General features: G+C 40.0%; 2 protein-coding genes across 3 annotated transcripts in view; one reads left to right on the top strand and one right to left on the bottom strand.

The window, feature by feature from the left end:
• pde11a (phosphodiesterase 11a) overlaps nt 1–16250 on the top strand; it is a 53168-nt gene extending 36918 nt beyond the window's left edge. Inside the window, exons 15-20 of the mRNA XM_058082155.1 lie at nt 3712–3812; nt 4566–4643; nt 4722–4785; nt 4877–4951; nt 7021–7104; nt 13543–16250. Of these exons, the coding sequence (XP_057938138.1) occupies nt 3712–3812; nt 4566–4643; nt 4722–4785; nt 4877–4951; nt 7021–7104; nt 13543–13779 (639 nt within the window). The 3' untranslated portion in view covers nt 13780–16250. The remainder of the gene's footprint in view (nt 1–3711; nt 3813–4565; nt 4644–4721; nt 4786–4876; nt 4952–7020; nt 7105–13542) is intronic.
• A 529-nt stretch (nt 16251–16779) lies between these two features.
• agps (alkylglycerone phosphate synthase) overlaps nt 16780–23584 on the bottom strand; it is a 30427-nt gene continuing 23622 nt past the window's right edge. For both annotated transcript variants that reach the window (XM_058082818.1, XM_058082819.1), the window contains exon 20: nt 16780–18383. In XM_058082818.1, the coding sequence (XP_057938801.1) occupies nt 18262–18383 (122 nt within the window). In that variant the 3' untranslated portion in view covers nt 16780–18261. The remainder of the gene's footprint in view (nt 18384–23584) is intronic.

Genomic DNA, 23584 nt, shown 5'->3' with positions numbered 1-23584 from the left:
ATTTAGAGGTAATTGGTTGAGAGAGAGAGAGAGAGAGAGACATTTTAGCAGGTGACTGGGTTTTGGCGAAGATGTAATTAAAGACGTTGTGCGGGAGCAGCAGAGGCTTAGTCGCCGAGGTTGCGGCTGCTTCATTATCACGGTGCTGACAACACGCTAAGCTGACAAATGTTTGCTCGGAATATCATAATGGCTTCTCTTGATACTGCCGATGAGCTAGAGCTGTCCCATTAGCATATAAATGAATAGTGTCGCTAATTCTAAGAGAAGACAAGGCTCAGGTTTCTATTGCGTCGTCGCTCCATCCCCATTGTGTGGTTTCCTTCACTCCAGTCTTTGCTTATTAGTGCCGCCCTTCCCTTCATTAGAACGTGACGACTTCTTTATGAATTTTGCTGCCATTTGCAGCTTGGTTGAAGTGATGACTGCAGTTGCAGACTTTGGAGAGAGTTGGAAAGTAAGCCAAGCAAATTAGACGGAAGACGAGTGGAGCTTTTAACGTCTCTTCAGTCCAGCCTCAATGTTGGCCTGGAAATATAAAGGTGTCCCTCTGAGCCGCAGGTGTCAAACTCCTGTTGTCATATTGTTTGATGTGGTCCGTGGAAGCCGAGAAATAATGATCATCAAAAAAAACATTAATTGTTCCTATTATTTCATTGGATTTTTTTATGGTTTAATTTTGTATACACACAATATCTTAACTATATTCTTATTATTTATGTGTGTATATCTTTCTATATATGCGTGTGTGTGTGATTTTAAAACTATTTTTATGATTATAATTTTATCTATATTATCATCATAAATATTGATAGTAAAAAACAAAAAAATAAAATTATTTATTTTATTTAAATTTGTTCATTTTATTATTATGTTTGTTTTTTAAAATATCTTTTTATAAAAATAAGTTGCAATCATTCATGTACATGTTTGCTTTTTAAAAATATATTATTATTTTTATTTTATTGTTTTTAGTATTTAAAAAATATTTATATTTATTAATTTATTGCTATTATTTATGTACATGTTACAATTTTTTTGCAATTTTTGCAATTTTTACCAATTCAAAAGAGTAAAGAATAAAATACATTTAAAAATGGGTAAGTAATAATTGTATTACTTCTTTTATTTTTACTTTTATTGTTATTTATGTACATGTTTGCTTTTTGAAAATATATTATTATTATTTTTATTTGATTGTTTTTAGTATTTAAAAAAAATATATATTTATTAATTTATTGCTATTATTTATGTACATGTTACAATTTTTTAGCAATTTTTGCATTTTTTACTAATTCAAAAGAGTAAAGAATAAAATACATTTAAAAATGTGTAAGTAATAATTGTATTACTTCTTTATTTTTACTTGTATTGTTATTTATGTACATGTTTGCTTTTTAAAAATATATTATTATTATTTTTATTTGAATGTTTTTAGTATTTAAAAAAATATTTATATTTATTAATTTATTGCTATTATTTATGTACATGTTACATTTTTTTTGCAATTTTTGCAATTTTTTTACCAATTCAAAAGAGTAAAGAATAAAATACATTTAAAAATGTGTAAGTAATAATTGTATTACTTCTTTTATTTTTACTTTTATTGTTATTTATGTACATGTTTACTTTTTTAACATAAAAAAAATTATAAATAAAAATAAATAAAAACACTTCAGCTGTCCTGCTAAAGGATTCAGGTTCGAAAATTTGTACTTGATGCAATTTGAGTTTCTTACTTATTTGGCTGTGAAACCTCATTTGAAATGAATGATAACATTGTTGTGGCATCACATTTCTGCTTGGCACTTGGACTTTACTTGTTTACTTGTGTGGATTCATCATTCGGGCTGCGTACCCACACTCAAAAGTCGTAACCAAAACGAAAAAAGAAGGGGCGACTGATACCTCATTTGTGTGTGAAATACATTGTAGCATCCTGACACAGGAACACAGAGTTTGACGCTCTTTTTTAACTTTATTGCCAGCCTTAACACACCAACAGCAGTGCTCGGTTCTGACACCGCACACACATTTCTTCCTCGCTTCCCACACTGGGTACCCACCTGTCACACCGACGGTAAGCGAGGTGCCATTCTGAACAGCAACACTACCACACACTAACACTAACGTCATTCTCCTCAATTTATACACGTCTACTATGGGCTGTTTGGCTCCGGACCCCAGATGCAACATTTAGTACGTCCCACAATGTACAACAAAGCCAACAAAGGAGGGAGCAGCAGGCAATGGGTGAGCTTTGTCTTCGCTGGCATAAGGCACCATGAATCATACTGTTCTAAAACAAAGAAAAGCAAAGGGCCAGGGATGGCAGGGAAGCAACCAGCAAGGAGAAGATGCCCTGCTGGCGCCTCCTCCCAGCTTGGGAAAAAGAACCGCCTCCTCCCAGCTACAAACAATTGGTTTTAAGTATAGTGAGACGGAGAATCAGCATGTTAAATGGTAATGGTAATGGTTTTATTTCATTTGAACATGCATCAGATTACAATTGAATGCATCACATAATCAGTTCATAGTTCCACATGATCAAAAGGAGTAGGAAGAAGCAAAGCTTATTAAATCCTACCCTTCCATCTGGTACTTTTACAATCAGTAACTTTTACATTTGTTCACTTCCTGCTTTCCATAATACAGTTTAAGGTTTTTTTTTTTTTTAATGTAACCATTCTGCTGGAATTGTGCACTTCGATTTCTTATTTTTTGTGTTCTGTTATGCTAATGGTTTGCTGTGCTAATAATTACAATTTGTTATGAATTTTATTTAATTATCGTTAATTTATCAATTAGTTACAAGAAAAGGTTGTACATTTACAAGATAAAAATTTGTCAATTTATGACCAAAAAGTCATCATATTACCTTTACCGAAGGCCCAAGGTCATAAGACATACATAAGACCTCCTCTTTCCATAGCTGTCTCAGGCAATGCCTGTAATGAACGTAACATTTTAAAATAATCAGACATTTTGAGTATAAAGTCATAAATTTACGAGAATAAATTTGTAATTGTACAAGAAAAGTGGAAACGAGAAGTGCCAGCCATGCTAATCTGTATGTGCTCAACTTTTGTTTTGCTGCCACGTTATAAATAAAAGCGTAAATGTACTACTTTATTCTTAAAATCTCAGAATGTGGCCCTGCTATATTTACAGTATATTATTGAAGTATATAAATTACTATTTCTGTTCAACTTCCATATCAAAGAAACTGTAAAAATAAAAATGTATTGTTCTTTTTTTTTTTAATGTACTAGCTCAGGCAAGCACCTGAACGTTTCAAAAGTACAGATTTTGTACCGATATCGGATAATATGTAAACGATGCTCAATCCTATTTATTAACACATGAAAGCATCTATTTGTTGTTTTCAGAAAAGCTACCACGGATGATCCCAAAATTTGCGGTAGAGCGCTACAGCAAATATGTTTATTTTTGTGCTTGTGGATTGTGCCGTGTCATACTAATTGCTGTTTTTAATATTTGTAATTACATGAATAAGTCAACAAAACAGCTCTTTACAAAAATGGAAATAGTGTTAAATTAATGTCTCAGTCACATCAAACATATTTTTGTGGTACAAAATACAAGTAGAAAATGTATGAAAAATAATTCCCGGTGCAATACTTTTTTTTGTAGGCGCAATGTTGACACATTGATTAACACACACACTTTTTGTGTGTCCTCTCTCCTCAGGGTCACAACATCTTTTCCAACCTCTCATCCACCGAGTACAGCAACCTCATGCAGCTGCTCAAGCAGTCCATCCTGGCAACAGACCTCACGCTTTACTTTGAGTATGTTATACACGCAAAACCAGGGGTGCCCAACCACAGGCTGCTGGACCCTTTATAAATATAAAAATTCATACAAAAAAAATATAAATATAATATTTAATTATTTAATATTTGTTTTAATATTTTATTTGATGTCGGTAATATGGACCATTTTCTTTTCAAAATGATAATAATAATAATTACATTTACAAACCCCCCAGTTTTTGCACGTCAATGTTATTTTGTTTCATTGTGTTTCAACAAGCGACGACACCGCTTAGTCCAACGGCCCTTGAACGCATCTCTCTCGTGTACTGTATGTGTGCTGTCTTAACTTTCTCCCAAGCTGCACAGATAGACTACTATAGACTACTACGCTGTATAGTTCCCGTTTTTTCTTTCACCTCAAATGTTAATACTATGCGGGAATGCATCAAGGTAAGGTCTGGTGGCGCTATAAAGTGCTAATGTTTATATTTGTGCTGTGGACAACTACAACCAAGTGAATTCTTGCTAGCATAGCGCCAGTTAGCGCACACGTTACACAGCGACTTTATATTTTTTCTCTCTGAAAAACAAACTCCAACCTGCAAAACTAGATGTATTCATTTCGTGATTTTAATTGTGGTCTACAAAGACGGGGGACCGTGTTATAAACTCAAATATCACCGTTTGAATGACAAGGCTGGAGGGCATTATAATACTATGTAGCCTTAGTTTGGTTAACAACGCCCCCTGGTGGATTTAATGTGACCTACTATTTGTCTTCATCAGGAACAGAAACACCTTCTTTGACCTGGTCACCAAAGGAGAGTACAACTGGAACGTGAAGGCCCACAGAGACATGTGCAGGTGAAACTTTGGATGCACATATGTCTCGATATTGCAAAAACCCCAAAATAATTTTTTATTTTTTTTACCCCCTCTCAGATCGATGATGATGACGGCATGTGATCTTGGTGCTGCCACCAAACCTTGGGAAATATCCCGCAAGGTGAGGAATGCAGGGTGTGCAGGTATTATTGCTACATATGATATACAGGTGAAAATGTATTTCTGAGGAGGTCATATTCCCCTAATTCCAGGTGGCCGAGTTAGTGACCAGCGAGTTCTTTGAGCAAGGCGACAGGGAGAGATCAGAGCTGAAGCTCACACCCTCGGTGAGTGTATCGCAACATCTCAATGGTGTTGGTTCCATCGTCGTGACCTCCATGTGGGTTCAGACTGACTGACCTGATAGTGAGGGAGAATGAGTCAGCGCTCCGCTTGCTGCCAGACTGGATTCAAGGCAAACACTGACCTTTATGTTCACTCAGCAGGAAACACGCGAGGCATTTAGTGGTCTTCTTCAGCGTCCTGCGTGATGTTGATGTAATGCTATCCATCAAAGATGGAGCATTGCTTTGTCCAACCAAACAATAGCCCTACTCCTCTCAAATCTAAATCTGTGTTGGAGAGCACTTCCCCTTTATCACCTGCACAGGTGTGGCCTACCAAGATGCTGATTAGACTGCACATGTGTGCCTTGGGCTGGCCACAATAAAAGTGCTGAAAAATGAACGGATGCCACTTTGATACTAAGAAGATTTGAGCTCAGCTTTGTGATGTCGGTGAAAAAGTGAAATGGTATGAACTTCATTCTTTTCCCCCCAATTTTTGCTGTTATTTTGTAAAAATTGAATATTTTTTTGTAAATACCATCACCAAGTCTCCACCTTGTCTCCTGTTCTCATGATAATTTAGTATTTGTACAGAATGTAATGCATCAAAAGAAGCAGAAAAATTGCTATTTTTACCATTTAAAATTCAGATGTGACATAAGATGAAAAATTAAATTTTGATATTTTGAAAAACAACAGAAGAATGCACCTCAGCTTTGGGATATAGTAGGTGAAAAAGCCTCAACTTCACTCTTTTTTTCGTCATTGTTGCTGTTATTTTTTTTATTTTCCAAATATTTCAACTTTTTTCTTTAACAATCTTTCTGCATTTTTGTTTTGTAACATAATGGCTACATTCCCATCATATTTTTATTTTATTCCCATTATATATAACTTTTCTGTAACCTATTTTTCCAAAAATGTATTTAATATATATTTATTTTGTTTTTTTCTCATATTTGTAACTTCTAATATACTTTTTTTAATATTTCAAGAAAAATGACATAATTTTCCACTTTTTTCTTTTAATGTTTAATTTTTTTTTTACTTCATTCTCAAAACAGTACAGTGGATTCCAAAAGTATTCATACCCATGAGCAACACTCAATTTCTCTGCACAGAACAAAGGGAAGGTGTGTTTCTTCTGTTTACATGGAAGGAAATAGCACAAACATGACAATCCTTCACTGTTTTCGTTCATAAGTAGGCCTAAAGGCATAAAGATGGCGAAATGAATGCAGTAAAATACAAATAAAAGGCATTCCGAAGGCGTATTCAAAGACAGTGTGATGATATGTAGTATCATACATTGGTCACTAGGTGTCAGTAATGTTACTGTTGATCAGGCAGGTTTGGATGATCTCACAACAGGCACAATAATCCCTAACGCGGGTTGTGTTGCTTATTTTCTCATATTATGTTTACTATGTCGGGTAAATGCAGTGTAAATGTGAGTATGGAGTGTTATTTCCTGTCTAGAGAGCACTATTAATGTTAAAAACTTTATTTAGAAGGTTGTGAATAGGTTTTCAGTGCTTTCAATAGGAAAGTATTCCATGTATTGTATAAATAAGGATTCCTACTTGGCGGCAATCCATTTATCACGGTCGGGTGTGGACCCGATTAACCACAGTATACCAGGGATTACTGTACTTAGTGTGACAGTAAGTAATTGTGTCATTACATGCTACCTTTAGGACCTGTGAATGAACGTATGTTTGCTGATGTTGCTTTGACACAACAGCAGCCTTTCATGTGCAATTAAGCACAATAACTAATCAAACCAGGCCATATTGCATGTGCTCTAATTCAGCACCCTCCCTCCCGCGGTGCTCTTCATGTCAAACTTGTTCTGTCTTTTGCGTGGGTGTTGTAAATTAAATATTAACTTCTCCCGTACCTGGCAGTAGCTATCTCTGAAGCACAGCTGGCCTGTGTGGAGCCTCTTAGCATAAGCTACAGAAGAAAGAGGTGGCAGTGCAAAGGAGAAATGAGGGAATTTTTCATTTAGAGCCGTTAAGACCTTTTTTTGGTGGTTTGTGCGACTCACTGTTACTATTTTGTTTTAGGCCATCTTTGATCGAAACAGAAAGGACGAGCTGCCCGGTCTTCAGCTGGAGTGGATTGATGGCATTTGTGCCCCCCTCTATGAGGTAACTTGCTTCTCCACAGTTCAATGGAAAGGAATCTAGATGGGAATGCAAAATGTGTATCTCTAAAATGTGTAGGTTTGCCACCAGCTGCTTATAATTATATGCCTTATCTGCCTTCTCTACGTGCATGCATGTTGTCCACTTCTAAGAGAGAGATTTCTTCAAATAAAAACAAAACATTCAATACTCTAGACCAGGGGTCTCAAACTCAATTTACCTGGGGGCCACTGGAGCTAGGGTCTGGGCAAGGCTGGGACGCATCAGACCCCCCCCCCCCCCCCCAAAAAAAACCCGCATTTATTAAAAACAGAAAAATGTACAAACTTTTTCAGTGCTTTGGTTCCAATTTTCAACAATAAAAGCTCTGATAAAACATTCCACTGTTCTCAAATATCTTAATTTTTATTTTTCTGCACAAAATAAGATGAAAAATAAATAAACAAATCAAGAATAAAGAAAATCAATCAATCAGTAATAAATAAATATAATAATAAAACGGCAAATAATTAAAAATTAAGAAACCACATATAGTTGGTGGGTAGACAAATTATTTTTTTTCAGATTAAAATGAACAAAGCATTATTAGAGCCCTGTAGACATGACAAAACACGACTATAGTCACATTTATACTCTTTTTATTTACAACATATTGCGCAACTGCAGGGCCTTGAGACACATGCTAACTCGCAAACTAGAGAGCTAGCGTCCTAAACGGTAGCCTTCAAGTTATTTCCTTTAAACTTAAATAGCCAAACACTTACCACTTCCACACGGATAGGGAGGATAACTATTAACAGTTATTTAACCTTTAACATGAACATTAATCAAACGTAATAATTTTTTCTGGTTACATGATACCATACAGCAACGTTAAACTTTCATATCAAGGCGGGGGCCTCAAACTAGTGTCCTGCGGGCCACATTTGGCCCGCGGGCCGCTTGTTTGAGACCCCTGCTCTAGACAATAAAATGAATATATAGGAATGTACCTTCTGATAAACTAACCTTTTTGCCTTATTTTGCATACATTTCCTATTCTGATCGGAATTCTGATTGTATTCCAATCAAATTCAAAATGAAGTAAAAAAAATCACATTATTTGATTCAACTGAAAGATTTTCACCATTTGTATTTAAGTGCTGAGGGTGGGTGCCGCAGCCCAACCAGTTGAGAATCACTGATTACATCATCAATTAGAGATTTGCCTTCATCACTTACTTTCCCCAGACATTTTGGAATTGTTTGCTGCCAATTTTGCAGAAACCGTTTCAAGGTGATGGGGACAGTTGCAAGGTGGTGGATGGGGTCTTCCATTTTCGCTTCCTGTTGCTGGGTCTTCGTCCTTCATCTGCTGTTGTTCACTGACGCAAAACGATCAAGCCTCCGCCCACTTTCCCATTGACAATGTTCTCTCGCCAACATATTCCTCATTGAATAAAAACCCTCCAAGGTTGGATTCTGAGCAGAGTGAGGCTTTGTGGGCGTCTGACTGTTCTCCGGCTGAAAGTGACTTACATTGAATTTATTGACAGATTAGCCTTTGGGGAGATGCTGGACAACAGTAAACAGTAGTAAACAGTGCAGCTTAGCTATCTGGCCTACAATATTCTGACAACGTTTATGGGTCAGAAACATGGAAAAAGCATAATAGGTCCCCTTTAATTAATACATTTTGCAGTTGAATATAGCTTATTATTAGTAAATAAAAATGCATATTTAAACAAGTGTTATTGGCCTACACATTTTGAGAGACAAAATTCATATTTTAATGATAAAAATGTTGCATTTTTTGACAATAATAATGTCATTTCAGTAGCATAGAGTTGAAATATTAAAGAAAAAAATTATTTTTTTAAGTCCTACAAAAATAGTTTGGTGGAAAAGTAATAAAGCAATAAAGTCATAATGTTCTGACAAGAAAATTACAAAGGTTATTTAGGAGAAAAGTAAATGGAAAAAGCCAATAAAATTCTAATATCAAAGAAAAAAAAATGTCATTGTAGTACATTCATTCATTCATTCATTTTCTACCGCTTTTCCTCATGAGGGTCGCTGGGGGTGCTGGAGCCTATCCCAGCTGTCTTCAAACACCCTGGACTGGTCGACAGCCAATCACAGGACACATATAGACAAACAGTAGAGTTGAAATATTAAAGTAAACATGTTTTTAAAAGCCGTAATATGAGAAACAAACAATACAAAATAAAGTTTTGGAAAATTAGGTTGGGGGAAAGGTATTTTAAAGTTATTCATTCATTCATTTTCTACCGCTTTTCCTCACGAGGGTCGCGGGGGTTGCTGGAGCCGATCCCAGCTGTCTTCGGGCAAGAGGCGGGGTACACCCTGGACTGGTGGCCAGCCAATCACAGGGCACATATAGACAAACAACCATTCACACTCACATTCCATTCATACCTATGGACAATTTGGAGTGGCCAATTAACCTAGCATGTTTTTGGAATCTGGGAGGACACCGGAGTACCCGGAGAAAACCCACGCATGCACAGGGAGAACATGCAAACTCCACACAGAGATGGCCGAGGGTGGAATCAAACCCTGGTCCTCCTAGCTGCGAGGTCTGCGCGCTAACCACTAGACCACCCGCCCATTTTGAAGTTATAATATTACAAAAAGAAAAATTACTAAGCTTATTTAAGAGGAAAGTTGAAATATTTGGAAAATGTAAAAAACAGCACCAGCAGAAATGCGATGGAAGTTCATACTATTCTAATGCTTTTTCACCTATATAATAAAGCTAAGATGCAGTTCTTTGCATATCTTCACGTGTTACTTTACAAAGTGACCCTTGCGTCCTTTCATTATTCACTATGTGGCCCCCTGCTGGAAAATGTATTCGACAAAACACCATTTTGGATTTTTATTTTTAAATGGCAGGGTATACGTTTGGGTTGTTGCAGTGGAAGCGGCCTGTATGAGAATGTGCGTTAGTCAATGACGTCAATAAGCGAGGCTCCCGCCTCTCCTGCTGCGTGGGAGACAGCAGGCGTAGTGAGGAGACGTGGAGGCAAATAGCTGAAGGCTAGGCGAGTAAGAGATAAGATGAGGAACACGCACACATGCATGCACGCACACACAACCGTCATGGGTGGACAACACAAATCAAATCTCCCGTCGCATTTATTCAATTAGTTGAAAGTTAGGCCTGGTTTATTGTCTGCGCGGTGCAGATGAAAAGCATCAAAGCAGGCATGCTGCTCGTGCGGGGGTGTTGTGCCGGCGCGGCGTTTGCCGTACAAACTGATGTCGGGAAGATGATGCAGATATGGAGCTCACAATCACGTCGCCGCCAATTAAACTTGGGAGGGGTAGAACAGAAGGAGTTGTGAGGCAGCGGGTGGGGAGGGAGGGTTTTTGTGGGTGGAAGATCTCCTTCTTGATCTTGCTGATCTCTTTCTCCTGGTGGTGTCTTGATGCTCCATGGAATATTAATCCCCACTTATATAACTGTCCGTTTTCGCAGCCGCACTGCTCGTCTTCCTCTGAGGAATTATGACACTTTCCCATGGTGGATGTGGACCGTGCAGAAAAGTGGTCTAGCCATCGGACAAATCCTTGCAAAGACTTGCTCTAATTTTGTTGCAGGGTTGGATGATTGCGGCTTTGCATGCTTGAAGCGTAGGAATTCACACAGTGTAATATGTGTTATTAATTAACAATCACACTGTTTTATTAGTGAAAATATATACATATTTCATAGAAGGGTAACCATTCATTCGCTTCATTGATGCATTGTTTCATCCGATCCAACTACATCAATCTGTGTTTAGCAGGTTTCCATTCCTGACGGCATATATTGATCTAATATTGTTTAAAAAGGTAATCAATCGATTTAATCGCTATTAATCGCTAATACAGCTTTGCATTTAAAGGGGATTTTTTTGTCCCTTTGTTTTGAGTTGTGGACTCCTATAGAGCAGCTACATGCGGTAACCAGCACACAAAGCTTTCTAGTTCTTCCAGAACCTGCACCTATTCCAGCTGTTTTTCCTTGGATTTCATGCTTCCTGTGAAAATAAATGAATGCAACTGAAGAGCGATACTAACTCTAATATTTTTTACAAATACTGAAAAATCCCGACCTCACAGCTAGGAGACCAGGGTTCAATTCCACCCTCGGCCATCTCTGTGTGGAGTTTGCATGTTCTCCCCGTGCATGCGTGGGTTTTCTCCGGGTACTCCGGTTTCCTCCCACATTCCAAAAAACATGCTAGGTTAATTGGCGACTCCAAATTGTCCATAGGTATGAATGTGAGTGTGAATGGTTGTTTGTCTATATGTGCCTTGTGATTGGCTGGCCAACAGCTGGGATAGGCTCCAGCACCCCCCGCGACCCTTGTGAGGAAAAGCGGTATAAAATGAATGAATTAATGAATTAATGAAAAATCCCTATTGTCTTTGAATGCCGTGAACATAGGCAGCTCGTTTGATTACAGGTGGTAAGTGAATGCATCGCCAACAGGGACTTATAAAATGGCCAAATTAGAACAAATGAAGATGAAAATGAGCCATCCAAAGTGATACATATGGTGATAATAATGAATATAATGTCATAAACACACGGTAATAAAGCCGTTTAGCCAAGTAAACTGATTATTGTGCAGAGAGCTCCACGTTGCACTCTAATTTAGTTCTTGACCAGGCAATAATAAAAACAGGCAAACCTAATAAAAATAATAATAAGGACAAAGGGTATGTCTTCACCAATTGTTTTATGTAATTTGTATTAATTTTTATTATTGACACATAAAATTGCAATGAAAACGTGAGTGTCCAAAATGACTTCTTTCACTGTTCCTGACTGATGAGGAGCTGACGGGCCGAATGAGGAGAGAGCCAACTCTAATTGACGCGTTCAAGGAGTCCACAGGAACAAGTAAAACTGAAAGCTTCTGGATTCACATCTTAAGCAGAATAAGCCAACAAGATGTGGATGAAGAGAAAAATATCTTAATGGATTCCTGGACTTCCCACAGAATATCACATCCACCTTTGTGGAAAAATACATGCAACGTATGGTTTTTCCCATCATGCATTTCATGCATGTTGCTTGCTCACAACATACTGGATGTCCCAAGGCCTCTCGGACTGCAGGTTTTTATTGCATTGTGAGTAGAGCACATTTCATCGCAAGCAGGGTTAATGGATCCAGTAGACTCTTCGCCACGTTCAGACTGGGATGAATAATGGTTGGAATAATGTGCTGATGTTCTAGTTTGGCCTTTTATACAGCAGTGGTACATCAACCAGACAGCGAAAACCTTGCTTAGCCCAAAAGAATAAACACGTAAAAGCAGCGTTTGCAATCATCTTGTTTGGCAGAGTGAACCGTGTATCTCAATTTATGCCCCAATCCTCCAATTTAAGTACACCTTAATGGTGTTTTCATATTACTGTCTTACTTTTTTTTTCATTTGTAATTTCTCCCCCAACAGAAATGTTCTGAAACCAAACAACTTGGCAAATGAACGATAAAAGTTAATAAGCAGACGCAGCAACAAAATAGCTGGACTGAACTTGACTTCCTTTCGATTTCTTTGGCTCAAAGCCCGTTAAATGTTAATATTAATAATGGCAATACACCACTACAGCTGGAGCAGACAAAGGACAAGGAGAGTTGGCAGCAGCAGGAAATCAGTTGTTTGTCTGTGTCGAACAAAAAAAAATGAACACATGGGGCCATTTTGATATATTGTACAGCAGCCCGTTTGCACAGTTTGGATACCCCTGCTTTAGGGAGGTATTTTTCTACACAAAATAAGATGAAAAATAAATAAACAAATCAAGAAATAAAGAAAATCAATCAGTAATAAATAAATAAATATAATAATAATAATAAAACAGCAAATAATAAAAACTTAAGAAACCACATATAGTTGGTGAGTAGACAAATTATTTTTTTCAGATTAAAATGAACAAAGCATTATTAGAGCCCTGTAGACATGACAAAACACGACTATAGTCACATTTATACTCTTTTTATTTACAACATATTGCGCAACTGCAGGGTCTTGAGACACATGCTAACTCGCAAACTAGAGAGCTAGCGACCTAAACGGTAGCCTTCAAGTTATTTCCTTTAAACTTAAATAGCCAAAAACTTACCACTTCCACACGGATAGGGAGGATAACTATTAACAGTTATTTAACCTTTAACATGAACATTAATCAAACGTAATAATTTTTTCTGGGTACATGACACATGATACAGCATCCATATCAAACTAACATTAAACTTTCATATCAAGGCGGGGGCTTCAAACTAGTGTCCTGCGGGCCAGATTTGGCCCCTGACCCATGACCCTGACCTTGGATAAGCAGTAGAAGATGCATAAACGGATGAATGCTTTAGTTTACTGTTAGTTTTTCCCATTGTTGCCATGTTTTCATGCGTATTTGGAACCTCTCTCTGTCTTCTAGACTCTGGTCAAGTTGAATCCTAAACTTCAGCCCATGTTCGACATGATCCAAGCCAATCGGGCCAAGTGGGAGGAGCTTAACAACAAGCGAACACAGAGCCACAGCGTCTCTGCCCCAGCAAGCCCCTGCGGCGTCAGTGACGTCTCTGAGAACATCGTCTTCACGGTTCCCAAGACGGGCAGCTCTCCCCGCTGTAGCGGCGGCCCTGACGACACGGCCTCGAAATCCGTCGGTTAGCTTCCACCAGCGCGGAGCCCGCTTCCTGCTTCCTCTTCTCCATGCAGCCTGCAACTTGTGCAGCGCATGCGAGGGCTCTCACTTTTTCCTCCTTAGTGATGAGCTCCGGTTTTCGGCGCCCGTCCAAGCGGCTGCAGATGTGAGGAGACCGCCAACGGGTCATCATGTCAGCTGACTATTCTGGGCATTGCACAACTATTGGCATGGCCAAATATTGGAGAGGGGAAAATTCTTGCGACACATGCTCTCTGTAAATGTGTACATAGGCTACCGAGGACCGTGTTGCATTCAAGTGCTGTCCTGAAACCCGAAAAGAAGGATAAAGCTTTGCAGGGCAGTGCTTGCAATGTTCCACTTCCTTCCCTCTTGTGCCTTGTTACAAAGACCCCCATGAAAAATGCATGCTGTCCTCACACACACACACACACACACACACACAGACACACACAATGGGAAATGCCGCCTGCGATGGATTTTGGTGCCACCGTTGGCAAAAGACACCACTCACAGTCACTAAGAAAGTTTTTATCATTGTGCCTTTATACACCACAGCGATGGATTTGAACCAAAAACATCAAAGAGTAGAAAGGTTTACATTTAATTGAAGAGCTTTTACCAATATATTATACAATACATTATACAATACATTATACAATACATTATACAATATACCATTCAGGAATTACAGCTGTATTTGGACATAAAGACATCATTGTAAATTGAACATTTGTCATTTTTGATACACTGGAACCTCGGTTTTTGGCATCAATTTGTTCCAAAAAGTACAAAAACCAAAGCAATCCATTCCAGACACCCAAAAATATTCAATTAAAAAAAGATTTGTCCCCAGGGGGCGATCAAAGGCACATAGAGCAGCAAGCAGTGTAACTACTCTTAGTACGATATCGACTGTTTTTGTCATTTATTTTATTGTATTATCGTCATGTTTTATTTTTTTAAGTATTATTTTAACAAATATGAACAAAATAGAGAATAATTATATGTTATTGACTATTTATTGTGTATATATATTTATTTATATTTTTAATTATTATTTTATTAGTATTAATTCTCAACAAAAATACAAAAATATTACCCAGGGGAAAAGTCATATTAGGAGAGGAAAAAAAAATTATTTTTTGGAAAATTACCCTGGAGAAAATATACGATGAAATTCAAAATAATATAGAAATTAAGTCATATTAGTGGAAGAAAATGAACAAGAAAGTTTCAATATTTGGACATCTAAAAAATAAGCAACAAACATGCAAATAATTGAAGTAATTTAATGGAAGTAATGTCAAAATATGAAAATAAGTTAAAACGAGAATAACTAAAATATGAGGAAAAATAATGTCCCTTTGGTAGCATAGAGTAGAAATATTATTATTTTTTAATTAGGTTGGGGGGGAAAGGTTATAATGTAAGGCCTGGGGCCCCGGGTTTTAGGGGGCCCAGAAACAACAACAATGGCATTGATGATGCGATTATGAGACAATGACGTAGCAACACCCCTTGGGGGCCCCCAGCGACCCAGAAATTGTGTGCAAAAAAAATTTTTTTTGGTATGCATGGATGGGATGGGGTGCTTTGAGGCCCCAAGGACATCAGGAGGAACTAAAATATGGGAATAAAGTCAAAAGAAAACAAATATTTAGAAAAATAACTATAAAGTTCTACACTTCTACACAACCATGGCGGTTGTTTTATTCTATTTCGGTGGTGTGTAAAGGAAAAATCCTAAAAACTGGACCTTACATGAATACATGATGGGTGTAGTTTAACACATTACCACACACACACACACACGTGCCTTGATGACGTTACCACGTGTTTTCCTGCTAAAGTAAGCCATTGAGTCTACCGAATTAACTCTTAAAGTTGCATTTACTTTACTAAATATTTGGCCTTTTTCCTCATCAGCGCTCATCAATTCTTCTGACTGTCTTAGCTTTTATTAAGAAAAAATATCGAGACTTGTACTGAAGTGCCAATGTAATATCATAAGCTAATATTTTCACACGTCGTATTATTTATTTTTTTTTGCCTTATGACTTGTAGTTTTGTTGTTTTTTGAAACGTGACTTTTGTGCACCTTGGCAGGCATGGATGTGCGCGTGCTACTTGACGTTGTTTTCATTGGTCGACGGAAAGAGACGTTCAAGTTGCATGTTTTTCAGTGCGGCGTGTGACGTTTTCTAAGCACGCCGAGGATGTAGCAGCCACGGGAGTAAAAACGAATACCTCGGATTTCCAAGCGTCCGTGAACATGCATGTGTTTACGTCTGTTGCATGAGGTTATGCTAGTGATGAATATCGCTGTTCTATTTTTCTATCAGTCTCTTCATCAAATTGTCTATTTTGATGACGTAACGTGTTTTCTTGTACGTGTGTTCAGACCAGAGAGGGGCAAAGTTAAAAGAAAAGCCCAGGCATGACATCTCTTTCAGTACTTTCAAATTAAATTAAAACGATGCTGCTACAAAATGTGTATTTTACTTGTTTTTTTATTCACATTGAAACGCCACATTGTCCTTCATGTCGTATCACTAGGTAAGGTGCTGCCCTCCTGTGGACACAATTATAATAGCACCTTAAATCTGTCAATGAAATGCAACAGTAAAGCACAATTCATAAAAAAATCATCAAAAATAGCGATAATGTAAAAAATGAAATATATACTTATGACGTGAATGAACATATGTGATTTAAATCTTATACATGACCTACGAATCCAGAAATTAGAACCAAAAAAGGAGGCGGCATACATTCATGGAAATGCATGAATTGGAAACGAGTTGCTGCTGCTGATGACGTCATCAGGCAGTATAGGTGGCTGAGTGATTGGAAAATGACTCCCAAATGAGGATTCGTTGAGGGGGGGATTTGCAAAGAAAAGATCACCATGACTGCTGTCTCTCCGCGTGGACTATTATAATAAAAAATATCACGTGATGCATTATCAGAAAGAAACACCCAAAGTGGAATATTTTATGTGGATTTATTGCACAAAGGGCGTTGACAAAACACAACTGCAATGTTATCGTATTACCTTGAGAGAATAGCAAAAGGGAATTCCCGATACGGTCCAAAAGCACACGTTTCAAAAAAAACAAAGAACTGATCGAAAAGGACCTGGTGGTCAGTAAGAAGGCAGGAGATTAAAGGTGGTACACTCGCACACAACCATGATTCAACACATCAATTCCGCCATGATAAAGATAGACGGTACTTTTCACTGGACAATGGCAGTACGCTTATTGTATTGTATTGTATATTCTATGTAACAGGGACAAAATACTAGCAACTGCTTCAACAAAACGCCACTTTGGAACACAGCAATACACAGTCATTATTCACCCCCCAAAAAACCCTATGTCCAAGTTATGCACCCCAAATTATTTCACCCCCACTGTAATTGACGTTTAGCTGTGTGCAACTTTGTAGAATTGACATTGAAGAGGGAATCATTTTGACTTCAAATGTAAATATAAAAATGAGCAAAATTGGACATACATGCACAAGAATCAAATAGGTAAATACATTGCAAAAATAAAAAATAAAAAAAATTTGTTCATAGCCCAGAATGGATTAGCTAAATGATTTCCTTCTATTAAAAAACACAATTGGAGTAGTTAAATAAATTATTATTTTCCTAAATAAACATAACTGGTGATGCATTGGGACAGAATCATCTGGTTCAATAAATTCCTTGTATAAAAATTCCAAATTGACTAGGTGGAATTACATGTTTTTTAAAGGCCAGAATGGAAAAATGAAATATATTCTTTAAAAAAACATCCAAATGAACACAAGTAGAGATACATGTTTTACTTAGAAATTAATAAATTCCTTAAAAAAAACAAAAAAAACAGCACTATTATGTCTGTAGAAGCAGAATCGACCATCCAGATGTTATATTGGATAGCAAAGGAAGAAAAGAAGAGGAAGCCATCGGTCCAATTAGAAGAAACAATGCAACACAAACACGATTCTTGCATCCAAAGTGTGCATATTCCACACAAAGGGGCCTCCATTTGCATAATGCTGATTACAGAGAAATTCGGTGAAGTCGTTTGCATGGTCGCGTTTGTTACAGTCTTTGGTTCTACAAGAGCGACGTCACGCACGAGTAACATGGCCGCGCTAAAAGAGGCGGGGGGTTACAAAAACAACAAAAGAAACCCGCACCTCTTGCGTGTCAGTAACACACTGTAGGACCGTCGGGTCCAAAACACACACAAGGAACAAACGTGAGTCTTTATTATGGCAGCACATTAGTTGGGACGCACACGGAGGTGATGTTTGCACACACGGCGAGGAAGGGGAAGGCAGACAGAGCTTTAGAAAGGCACAGAGCTTCAGTGACGGTGATTTAAGTGCGAGAGGAAACAATGGCACCCGATGACACAAAAGATGACACCACACCACGCCATCACTTGCAGAATCTCTTAGCAGGCGGTCTGATGCGTGGAGATGAGTTTAGAGGAGGTTCCTGTTGCCGAAGATGTTCCCGGGGTCCACGTAGTCCTTGACAGACTGGAGCATCCCCAAGCCCACCTTGGAGATGGTCTCCCTCATCCACTCCTTGCGAAGCTTCCCCACTGCATGGAGACACAGAGAACAAAAATGAATGGATGGACGAGGGTGGGGGTGGGCTGGGGTGGGGGTGGGGGTGTGCATGGGCACGGCTGATTGCTCGGCAGGCTGCTGTGAGCCAATCAATCTTGTGAGAGTGAGTGAATAAACAGAGGGTGATAAATGCTTTTATTCAGCCAGGAGAAATGTTTTGCATGGCATGATTTATGGAGCTCAGCAGACTATCAAACTCATTAGTGTGTGTGTGTGTGTGTTCCCACAGGAGGAGGAGAAGGAGGGAGGGAGGGAGGAGTCGCCTGCCGGGCTGGAGCGCACCCGGACCACGCCTGGCCACCCTCGCTCCTCTCCTGTCCTCTCCTCTCGTCCAGCGGACCACCGCCTTCCCTCCTCCTGTGCAGGCAAGAGAGGGGGAACAGGGGGGAGGAGCTCCAACTCGCAGGTCCTGCTCCGCTCTCCATGACCTTTGACACCGACAATCCCACCCACCTCCCCCCAACCCGTCCAGAAAAGCGCAAGAGGCTCTATAGCAAGCAGGCCATAATTTCAAAGAAAACAAAACATCCAAAATAATTTAAAGGCAGCAGACAGGAAGTAGAGGTGGAAAAAGTAGCGCTAATGCTAATGAGCTGTGCAGTGGCTATTGTCACATGACTAACACCTAGTGACCAGTGTAGAAACATGAAGCCCGCAAAATTGGAATAGTCCATTTGTCCTGAGCTGCATCATTCCATGGAATCAAGTAGCCAAATAAAGGCATGCTATGGATTAATAATGGTGGAAATCATCCACCATGGGGCCAAAGAAAGCTGAGAGTGCCAGCAACTTGATAAAGAAGGTAAGGAAAAATGCTAGTGAAGTCAAGACATCACACGACAAGAACTACCCCTTTGGGAGGTAATTGTGAAAAACCGGCATCCAATCAGAATGCAGGAAATCATGCAAATTGTAAATTTAAATCCATTATTATATTATATGGGAATCAAATTGTTTGCGTGACCTTTTGGTCATATATATTTTTTTGACATCACATACAGTACAGTAGCGTAGCATTGCCTGTCCTAGCCCGATTCAACTTTACCACTTTGATATTTTGCTATGCTATGCTAGCATTGCTATGCTAAAAGGCTATACAGTATATTCTTAGACAAACTGCATCTCAGCTTTGTGAAAAAGACCATTTTTAATATCAACTTCACTCTTTGCACATTTTGCTGCTTACTACTAATGAAAAATGTGCGAATGCTAATGTTAGCATACTAAGATTTAGCAGGATAGCATTGTAGCTGCTCGATCGGAAACCACAACGCAATACAAAGGGTCAAAAAAATGAGCGTAATACTAATTATAATTGTTACTATAATTATCCACTTGGGCTGCACGGCGGTCGAGTGGTTAGCGTGCAGGCCTCACAGCAAGGAGACCCGAGTTCAATCCCACCCTTGGACATCTCTGTGTGGAGTTTGCATGTTCTCCCCGTGCATGCGTGAGTTTTCTCCGGGTACTCCGGTTTCCTCCCATATTCCAAAAAACATGCTAGGTTAATTAGCGACTCCAAATTGTCCATAGGTATGAATGTGAGTGTGAATGGTTGTTTGTCTATATGTGCCCTGTGATTGGCTGGCCACCAGTCCAGGGTGTACCCCGGAGGATAAGCGGTAGAAAATGAATGAATGAATTATTCACTTATTGTTTGTCTTTCTGATTATTTCGACCGCGCATAGTAGTTGTGATGTTCGGAGTGTCCATGAATGCATCCCTTAAGGAAGTGTGGTCCCGGATGTGTTTGTTTGGAGTTCGAGATACATCCATGGTGTTCGGGTCAGGATAAAGTTATAAAAAAGCAGTGGACTGTGTGTGGACTGTGTGGAACTACACAGATCCTTGGTTTGCCATGATGCATATCCGCAAAAAAATTGATACTCCCGTTAACGGACTATTTTGGACATTTTTTTTGTGTCGCCCTATCGGGCGCCATGTATCGTACCGCAAGATTTCCAAATGAAATGTAATATGGCAGTGTATCAGCAGTGAGTTTTTAGGTAAATGTTAACTTGCGGAGGAGGTGTCAGGTGGTTCATACGCATTTGGGAAAAGAACAGGTGCTCCTCTCTGGGCAAATACTTCAAAGTAGCACAGTAATCACTTGAGATTAGATGGGGGGGTTGGGGGGGGTTGGAGGCGTGATAACGCACCGCCCGCTGCTTGGCGAGCAGGGGAGAGCTCCCGTGTTGATAGGCCGAGCCGTGACATATTTGTTATCGGAGTCCAGCCGCGGGGGCGGGGCTGCGAGGGCCTCCTGACACAAGAGGGCAGACAAGGAGGTCACTGGGGGGGCTCTGATAGCACATGCAACTCCAGATGGTGACAGAGGGACCAATCAGCTGGTGCCCCATAACTAAAAAAAAAAAAAAAAAAAAAAAAAAAAAAAAAAAAAAAACCCTGTCCCGGTGCACCCCACCCCCCACCCTCTTTGGTTCCACCTCCTCCTGGGAAGGAGAGAAAACAGAAGGTGGCGGGACTGCATCATTGCCTCCATCACCGTGATAATTTACACATCTATCTTGTCGTACTCGCTCTTTCTCGCTCGCCATCGCCATCAATCTCTGGCGGCCGTGCAGCTGAGGCGAAGGAGCGAAGGAGAGGTTGCGGCTCGCTCTCCCGAAGCCGGACTAAATCATCGACGTCATCCCCGGCTATACATTCAGAGATCGGAGGTGGGGGTTGGTGACTTTTTTGCAGGGGGGGGTTTGAAGGTGAAGGCGGCTCACCGATTGTCAGGCAAATGGAGGTCACGGAGTGAACGGCAGGTTGAGGTAGCGACACTGCGCCCCTGCGATAGGGGCCCAGTCCAGGTCTTGATGGATGGACGAGGGTGCGAGTGATGGATGCTCGGATGCTCCATGCCGCTGCTACGCCAGTGACCCAGTTAAAAGGGACGCCGCCGCTCGTTTTAGAAGCAGCCATTCTCTTTCTAGAACGCTTATCCTGTTCAGGGTCAGGAGGGGAGCAGGAGCCTAAATCAGCTGACTTGGGGTGGGAGGCGGGGTATCGACCGCATGTCAATCATCCAGTTGAAACAAAAATACCAGAAAATGGACTGAAATTCCTTAATAAAAGTATATGGTTTCATACTGTACTCATTGATTTAACAAATATTAGTCATAATTATGCAACAACATACATATACTTATGAAAAAATACACATTAATAAGTTGATGTGATTATATTGCTGGAGGCCAGAGGTGACTTGTCTCCAAAACAAGTCCTCCACATGCTTATCACCTAATCCAAATGGCCCAGTGCGTGTCTAGGCATGTGAGCCTACCCTTTTTCGACTCTCAATTCATTATATACATCATTTTAAAGAGTGGAATGCCGTGAACGATTGTCATAACTTCCCAGAGACGTCATTTTCAACGCTTCTGCTAGCTTGACGTTGACATCCTCCAATTTTGGATGGCTTGCTAAGCTAAAATGCACAAACCTAGCTCATGCATCACACCCTTATTCGGCATATTTTAAGTATAAAAAATGACATAATCCACACTGCCTGACTGTTGTAACGCCAGCAACGGCGTATTCGTTTTTAGGCTGGATTGTTATATATACAAGTTTAAACGTTTGTATCTCACAGCAAAATATGGTGCATTTGAGGCCGCCCAACAAGTGCGGAATCTAAACACTTGATGGAAAAACATAAAAATAAGTAAAGCATAGAGTCAAACATGTAAAAAAAAAATTATTTTTTTTTAATGTATGTTAGGGTGGTCGAGTGGTTAGCGCTCAGACCTCACAGCTAGGAGACCAGGGTTCAATTCCACCCTTGGCCATCTCTGTGTGGAGTTTGCATGTTCTCCCCCGTGCATGCGTGGGTTTTCTCCGGGTACTCCGGTTTCCTCCCACATTCCAAAAACATGCTAGGTTAATTGGCGACTCCAAATTGTCCATAGGTATGAATGTGAGTGTGAATGGTTGTTTGTCTATATGTGCCCTGTGATTGGCTGGCGACCAGTCCAGGGTGTACCCCGCCTCTCGCCCGAAGACAGCTTGTGACCCTTGTGAGGATAAGAAGTAGAAAATGAATGAATGAATGTATGTTAGGGGTGTCCAAAGTGCAGCCCGGGGGCCATTTGCGGCTCACAGCTGTGGGCTATTCTACAAATCTAATTTAACTTCTGACCCCTGATCTACAATAATACTGAAGCAAAGGTTTAATTGATGAAGCGTATTGTAGCACGTTGGCGTTAGGTGGGCGGAACAGATTGTTTTGCTTGTTGGAGAGTGGGAGGGTTTTTTGGCACCATGAATGAGACATGACGACTACAAAGACGACTCTGGTATTTCTCTGGCTTTTGTAGTAAAAAAAAAAAAAAACGTATGTAAGTATGGATGTACCCAGAGAAGCAACGTACAAACAGTCCAAGCGCTCATCACATTGTCAAGTGAAGTGCGTGTTAGCATTGTTAGCATTGTTTTATGTCTCGCAGAGACATTGTTAAATTAGTCGACATAAAAAAAAAGTGTATTTCCAGTGGTGCCCTCCAACCTGGCCATCCTTGACTACATCTGTTTGCTTTGATACACCAAACCCCGAGAAAGTAGCTCCATTTGTCAGCGGCTGATTGTAGCCAGACAAACCGGTGTGTCTGCGGCCAGATAGCGAGCCCCGCTGTTATTAATCACAATTACAGAGTGGGCCTCGCGCACGGGAGCTGCATCAATACCTCGCCAGGCCCCTCCCCCCTTCCCGTCACCTCCCCAGGCTGCTCGGGGTGGCCCCGGCCGCCGTTTGGAGGTCAGCATTCAACCGGCAACACTAGCATCATTTACCTCGGCCCCCCGCCTTTTTATTAGCAATCTTTTAATTTTGAAGCCGTCCTCGCCGTTGGGGAAAAATTGCGATTTAATATCGCAGCTGATTCGCTGCATACTGTTTTTGACAGGCGTGATGAATAGCCTGAAGTGATGTATGAAAACAGCCAGGCGGATGGCAATATAGATAAGGCAGGCGTTTCACTGAGCCCTGATGGGGCCAGCAGAGTCGCTTCGCCGCCCTTCCCCGTGCTCACGTTTCATTTGGCCGCTGCTGAGATGAACAAATCGCCGAGGCGCAGCTGCCGGGACAGTTTGGACCCGGGAAAGAAACGATGGAAGATCTTGGAGCAAATGTGCCATCGCAGCACGACCAGGACGCAAAAATGCTGCG

Source organism: Doryrhamphus excisus, chromosome 9 (genome assembly GCF_030265055.1).
Source record: "Doryrhamphus excisus isolate RoL2022-K1 chromosome 9, RoL_Dexc_1.0, whole genome shotgun sequence".
NCBI lineage: Eukaryota > Metazoa > Chordata > Actinopteri > Syngnathiformes > Syngnathidae > Doryrhamphus > Doryrhamphus excisus.
The sequence above is the reverse complement of the archived record's forward strand: the minus strand, read 5'-3'. Positions and strand labels throughout refer to the sequence as shown.